Source organism: Mus caroli, chromosome 4, assembly GCF_900094665.2.
Source record: "Mus caroli chromosome 4, CAROLI_EIJ_v1.1, whole genome shotgun sequence".
Lineage (NCBI taxonomy): Eukaryota > Metazoa > Chordata > Mammalia > Rodentia > Muridae > Mus > Mus caroli.
This window is the reverse complement of record NC_034573.1, coordinates 113,250,925-113,258,441: the sequence shown is the minus strand read 5'-3', so window position 1 is coordinate 113,258,441 and position 7,517 is coordinate 113,250,925. Positions and strand designations below refer to the sequence as shown.

General features: G+C 41.1%; 1 protein-coding gene across 4 annotated transcripts in view; it reads left to right on the top strand.

Annotated features, from left to right (window-relative positions):
- Macf1 (microtubule actin crosslinking factor 1) overlaps positions 1-7,517 on the top strand; it is a 338,558-nt gene that overhangs the window by 210,238 nt on the left and 120,803 nt on the right. For 3 of the 4 annotated variants that reach the window (XM_029476567.1, XM_029476565.1, XM_029476563.1), the window contains one exon: positions 1,909-7,254. The exons of the other annotated variant lie outside the window; for it this stretch is intronic. In XM_029476567.1, the coding sequence (XP_029332427.1) occupies positions 1,909-7,254 (5,346 nt within the window). The remainder of the gene's footprint in view (positions 1-1,908; positions 7,255-7,517) is intronic. 4 annotated transcript variants of the gene reach the window in all.

Here is a 7,517-nt window from a genome sequence, read left to right as displayed (position 1 = left end):
TATATATATATATATGTAAACAATCATACACCAATGATCATTTTTTTTCAATCTCAATAAAATAGACACATAGTAGATCTGTATGGTATGTGTGTTTCATTTATATAAATTGAACCCTGCAATACAGAAATTAAAGATTGAAGAGAATGGCAAATAATATACTTCATAGCATGGAGAATTATGCCATTAATTGTCCATATACAATGAAATGGAGAAATGAGCCGTCCCTCTTTGCTATCCAATCTTCATTCTTATGTACGTACAGTCCTCATGCTTGAAACCCTTGTTCAGTCTTTAGAGTGGAAGCTATGGCCTAATAGTGTTAAAGGTGTTCTTACATGTTATCTATTTATTCATTTACTGGTCATTGTATTGCAGATACTGTTCCTATACACATAGAGAAAAACTATGCTTTCAATACAGTTTCCCTCTGACTGAGAATAGAAACGAAAGTGTACTTGTTAGTAGACAGGGAACAGGTTGACAGCTAAGTCTAGATTATGAAGAGTAAGTTATGAAGTTTTTGATTTTTTTTTTAAGTTATGAGTTTTTAAAAATCCAAAATAATACTGCCCGTATTAGAGAGATAATGACTGAAGGGCATAGTGGTGTCTGCCCTTATTCCCATCACTCTGGAGGCAGAGGCAGGAGTCTGCTGCTGGGAAATTTGAGGCCAGCTTGCTCCACATAGTTTATACCAGGACAGTCAGACTTTCATAGTGAGACCCTGTCTCAGAAAACAAACAAACAAAAGGAAAAAGTTATAAACAGAGCCCAGTGCAAGTGATCACGCAGTCAAGTGGCTAAACTCTTTAAGTGGTTTGGAATCTGAAAGAGAAGGCTTTAAATTGAGAATTCTTCAGGTGATTCTAGAATTTACAAAGGTAATTTTAACAATGTATAAGGTTTACCTTATTCCCTGAATTTAGAGACTAACAACTGTTTAAGGTGTGACTTTACTATTTCATACTTCCCAGAACTATCTAGAGAGACAATATAATAGCAAAAGATTTGAGACCAGGTTAGTTTCTGAACTCACTTGTTTTGTTACCTTGCTCAAGTTGGCTCTCATGTTCTTACCTGCAAACTAAGATTAATCTTTTAAGGACCACTGTGAAGATTTTATGTCCTTCTTCATACATCTGAGTGGTAGTTGCTATCATAGTTGTTCAATTACCTATTTTTGCCCGGACTGGAAGCAGTGGTTCTAGCAGTTCACAATCTGTTTCTTCCGTGACTGTCTTTTTCTGGTCTTCCTAGCACTGGCCTCCTAAAGAGTTAACTCTCAAGCAACACTGCTTGACTAATATACCGTTGGGTTCCCAAGACACCTGCACTCATGTGCACCCATACACACAATTTAAAGAAGTAAAACATAAAACCTTTAAAAATCGCCACCCAAGGCATGCAGTGTGGCTCAGCAAGTAAAAATGACTACCAGGTCCACATGATGGAAGGACAGAACCAACCCCACTAATTGTGCTCTGACTTACACATGAGTGCTGTGGCTCTTGAGTGTCTGCATGCATGCACACATTCACATACCTTAACACCAAATAAATAAACAAATAAATAGTATATAATAAGTAAGGTTTTTTAAAAGCTATTCTCTTTCTTTCTACTGTGTGCTACTTTGTAAATAAAGCTTGTTACTCAGATATAGTTAATGCTGTCTATCATCCTTTAAGCAATCTGTGAACTTTGGCACTATTAAACATTTGGCAGTTTAGAAAAATTACTTCCTAGCATGAATGGCCTGGCTTGCATTTTGGTATTTCGTACAGGTTGGGACTTACTTGGGATAGGTCTTTCTTGTGATCAGAATTTCATCTACTGTGGTTCTCTTTCAAAAGTTATGCTTTTTACCATTGATTCTGATTCAATTTTTGTTTTAATTCTTTCTTTTAGGGTTGCAGAGCAGTTGCTGGCGTGATTGACCTAGGCACAGTGGAGATATTCCCCATCTTCAGAGCCATGCAAAAGGGCCTCATTGACCAAGACACAGGCCTTGTGCTCCTGGAATCCCAGATTATCATGTCTGGCCTCATTGATCCTGAGAACAGTGAAAAGCTCTCCTTGGAAGAGGGTCTCACCAGAAATTTCATTAACCTTCCAATATATCAACAGCTCTTGGGACTAAGGGATTCTCTGTCTTTAGTAAGCAGTCTTACAGGGACCCTAGGCTCCCTTTCTGTGGTGGAAGCAATTGAAAAGAAAATAATCAGTGAGAGACTTGGACTGAAAGTCTTAGAAGTTCACCTGGCAACTGGAGGTTTCAGTCTCCCCCCTAGTGAGAATTGTATTAATCTGGAAGAAGCTTTTCATCAAGGCTTCATTGCATCAAGTCTTCACTCAGAATTACAGTCTCACCTGAGATCATCCAAGAATTTAATAGACCCCAACACAGCTGAAAAAGTTGGCTTGCTGGACCTGATGCAGAGATGTATCATCCATCAAGAGTCAGGGTTGAAATTGTTGCCTGTCAAGCAGTTGGCAGGGGGAATGGTGAGCTTGAAGTCAGGTCGAAAAGTTAGCATTTTCCGTGCTGTTCAGGAAGGGCTGATAGACAGGCAAGTCACTGTACGGCTGCTGGAAGCCCAGCTATTTGCTGGTGGCATAGTAGATCCAAGAACAGGACACAGACTTGCAGTGGAAGAGGCTGTGAGACATAATTTGATTGACCAAGATATGGCTTGCGCTATTCTCATAAGGCAGCTTCAGACAGGAGGCATCATTGACACTGTCACAGGGGATAGGATGACTATCGATGAAGCAGTGACCAATAATCTAGTAGCTGCTAAGATTGCTCTTGTAATTCTGGAATCCCTCTGGTCATTTATGGGCTTACTGTTGCCTGAATCTGGAGAGATCCTCCCAATTACAGATGCTCTAGAGCAAGGTATTGTATCTACCGAATTAGCACATAACATTCTCCATAACCGACAGCAAATTGAGGCTCTTTTTCTACCAACACTCACAGAGATTTGGTCCTGGGAAAAAGCAACAGAGAGTGGTATCCTAGATAAAGATCTTGCCAATAACTTAAGGTCAGTTTGTATCCCTGACATGATGCCCCACATACAACTAGCAGACTCTGCAGAACAAAGCAAGGTAGGCTTTGCTGCTGGTAAACCACCTGTGTCAGGCCCAAGAGAGGAAGGATCCAGCCATGGAGAGAAGCTGCTGTTTCAGCTGATGACTCACAGCTACATTAATGCACACACTGGACAGAGGCTGCTTTTGCTGGATCAAGAGCTGGTGGAGATGCTAACATCCAGAGATGACTGTCAAGTAATTCTTCCAGAAGTATTTGAAATTCAGCATCAAAGGCTCAACACTTCTGAGGAATTACAAGAATTGTATACTGGGACCATCTCCCAAATTTCCAGTGCTAAGCATCCTAGGAAGCCCTGTGAATCCCAATTTCTTTCACAGAACAAAGACTATCCCAGTATGGAAAACTGTACTGAAGCAGAAGGTGAAAGGTCTGTTGTAGGTATAGAATGCTCTCCTGCAGAGAGCCCTGAAAGGGAGCTGTTTGTAGAAGAACAAGAAGCCATTACTGAAAATGTTGGCAGTTTGAAGGTCATCAATAAAGTCAAGATAGAGCTACAAAGACCATTGTTAGGAAGTAGAAAGAAAGAGCAAGCAGAAACTTTGAGGGAGGAAAATATCAGCGGAGACCCCCTCCTTGTAGAATGTCCTGAGGAATCTGAAGGTAAAGACCTTTCTACTGAGAAGTCAAAATGCCAAACTCCCACAAAGTGTTCGTTTACATGTCAAAAAGAACAAGTGACAACCATCAAAGCTGACCACATTCCAAGTGAAACTGGAATATTACTCATAAAGTCTCAAAATAAAATGTCACAATTTCAGGTAGATACTTCTGTAAGTTTGAGATCAGAATTTAAGTCAGAACATGATATGAATGTTAATTCTTTGGAGAAAGAGTTAAATGAAGAACTTTTGGTTAAGGATAGCCACAAACAAAGCCAAGAAGGACAGAGTGTTGCAGATGATGGTCAGATGGTGGTATTAGAAAAGACTGACACAGAAGGTAATGGTGATGAGCCCTCCTTGTTGCATAGTTCTCCTTTAGAAGATGCTACCTTAAGCACGCTATCTGCACAGCTACAGGATGGTGGTATCTTTCATGAAGAAACAGGTCAGAAACTCTTACTAAATGAAGCAATAGCCCAAGGCCTTGTGTCTAGCCACACTGCTGTGAAACTTATGGGGAAATTGAACATGTTTCGGGGCTTCTTTGACTCCCAGACCTGTGAATCTTTGACGACTGAAGAAGTCATTGATGAAGGTCTAATGGATGAAAAATTATTACATAATGTCCTTATGTCAGACAAAGCTATAAGTGGTATCTTAGACCCCAGGACCCACTCTCTGTGCTCTGTAAAGGAGGCTGTGGCAGCTGGGCTGCTTGACAAGGAGACAGCCACAAGGATTTTAGAGGGACAGGTGATAACTGGTGGAATTGTTGACCTGAAACGAGGCAAAAAGCTTTCGGTAACTTTGGCCTCAAATCTTGGTTTGGTAGACACTGCCGACCAGACAGAACTTATCAATCTGGAAAAGGCTACTAAAGGCAGAGGTGCTGAAAAGGCAGTTAAAGAGAGATTAATCGGATTACAAATGGAAACAGCAGGACTTATGGACCCTGAAAGTAAAACACCATTAACAGTTTTGCAGTCCATTGATAGAGGTATTCTAGAGAGAGAAGAAGCTGTTTATCTGTTGACTAAGCAAGTACTTGATGGTGGTATCATTCATCATATATCTGGCTTGAGACTTTCTGTTGATAATGCCTTTAAACATGGCTTGATTGGTGAAGATGTGGCCAGGCAGCTCAGAAAAGTTGAGAACTTTATTCACTATCAATTTTTTCATCCTCAAACAAAGGAAGCTCTTTCCTTCTCAGAAGCCATAAAATTAGATCTTTTTTCTCCAGACTTGAAAAGAGAAATCCAAGAGATCCAGGACTTTAGTGGGAACTTGGGGGATTTCATTTATGGCCAGAAATTGACCTTGGCAAAAACTAACAAAGAAGAATCCTTAGCTAATAAAACAGAATTGCCTTCAGGAGTGATGCATGGGGTTATAGATCCTGAGAACTGCACAATTATTCCTTACTCAGAATTGGTAAAGAAATGTAGGATTGACACTGAATCTGGATGGAGATATCTTGAAGTAATTCCATTCTCTGATATTAAAGACAAGACGGGCAACAAAGTGCTAACACTGACTGAAGCAATTCAGCATGGAAAAGTAGACTTTGATTCTGCATTGAAGGTTTTGGAAGCCCAGGCGAACACTGGTGGAATCATAGATATGACCACAGGAAAAAGAGTGACATTGGCATCAGCTTTGGAAAAGAAACTGTTAGATGAAAACATGGCCAGGATTATTGCATCTCACCAGATGTTAACTGGAGGAATTATTGATATATACAGTGGTCAAAGAGTGACTTTAAACGATGCTGTTGAGAAAAGATTGATTAGCCCTGAACTGGCAACTATGATCCAAATAGAACCCTTAGCAGAGCAAGGTGGGACTGGAATATGTGAACTGAAGGGTGACTTTCTAAGAAAGGAGTTGCTATCTGAGTTTAGTAAGACCCCCAGAGAGAGTTGTAGTAAGGAGAAACATGAGGGAGTATTACAGGCTGGGAGTCAGTGTGCTCAAGGAAAGGCTGCCATAAGGGTTTCTAATGGGGACAAGGCAGAAAAGGGCAGGAAGATTTCAGTAGAGATGGAAGGCCAGCGCCAAGATGAGAAAGCTTCTTCAGATAATAAAGTATCTGCCAGCATCACAAGTCCTTTGGGTTTTGAGGGTGAATCTTCATACCAAGTTTCAGTGACACATCCCTGCTCAGAATCTTGTGATTTGAAACGCATTGAGGAAACTAGAAGTTGTATGAGAAAATGTGCAGCGGTAGAGCAGGAGAAAGTAGTAACACAAATAAAAATGATTTCTCACGTAAAGCAATCTACCTCAGGTCTGGATGCTGAGGAAGCTAGAGAATGTCAAGGGAGAATGGTTTCAAAAGAGCAAGGATCTCATTATAAAACAGCAGGCAACCTGTTGAGTGAGCAGTCAGTGAAGGTTGATAGGAGAGTGAGGAGAGAGATGGGTGGAGAGCAAAGTGTCCAAATGAGCAGGGTAGCAGCAGTTCTTTCTGAGGAAGAGTTGAACCAGGAAGTTACAATTGGTGATGAACATGGCTCCTTTGTAAAGAGCCAATCTATGAAAATGATTGGAAATGACAAGGGAAAAGAAGCTGGCAGAGAAAAGGACTTTTCTGTTGTTTGTAAAATCGAAGGCGTCCCTTCCCAGATGACATCCAAAGGTGCTTCCCTAACAAATCAAGATGCTTTACCATTCTTTAGTGAAGGGGAAACAAAAACTGTAAACCTCTGCTCAATTTTAAAACTGGAAGAAAAATTATCTCAAGAAACTGCTAGTATTGTTCAGAAAGAACCATTATCTTCTGAGATCCCAAGACCAGAAAGACTGAACTCCCAGGAATCAGATGAAGAACCCCAAATTTCAGATGTACCCCACATTTCCAAAGGAGACATGGCTGCCCAAATTACCACAAGACAGGAGACTACTGATGACCAAGACCTATATATTACATCTAAGAGTGCAGAGACCAAAGATAAGATTTTCCCATCCAAAAATTACATAGAAAAGTTACATCAAGAAATACCTATGGACCCAACAAGATCCCATAAATTGAAAGAGACCACAATTTCTACTCTAGATCCAGAAGGTGTCAGTTATCTAGATTCTTCAGATATAAAGGGTCTTCATGAGGATAGCAAAGCAGACCACAAGTCTTGTGAACATCAGAAATCTAAAATAACAACAACCCAGGCAAAAAAATCTCTAGAAGTAGTAGATCCCCTCATTAGAGACACAACAGAAGGGTCCTCTGAAGATAGAGTGGGCCAAAGAGGACCCGGGGTCTTGGCATCTCTTCTTCCGGAGAAACTGCCCACGAGGACAGTGCAGAGCAAGAATATAAGGCAGCATGATGCGGTCATTCCCACCGTTTCTGAAATCAGGGAGGAAATGCCACTGTCCGTGCCATGTTCTGTAGTGAAGGTGGATGGGAAGATACCTAAGGAAAAGCACAAAGAGATCCTTGGAGATGAACAAGAACAAGGCCCCTTCATGGCTATACCCAGTGGGAAGGGGAGTGAAGGTGTAAACACAGACCCTTGCAGAGCAACTCAGGCAAGTATCCCAATGTGGTGGTTTCTGTTTTATTAGGGTTTGGGAGGATTTTTGTTTGGTTAGTTTTGATTTGGTTTTGAAACAGGGTTTAGCTATGTGACCCTAGCTGGCCTGGCGCTCACTATGTATCCTGAGGGAGGCCGCCAACTTGTGGCAATCCTCTTGCCCCCATTCTGGGATTAAAGATACACATCATCATTTCTGGCTTTTTAGAGAGAGAGAGAGAGAGAGAGAGAGAGAGAGAGAGAGAGAGAGAGAGAGAG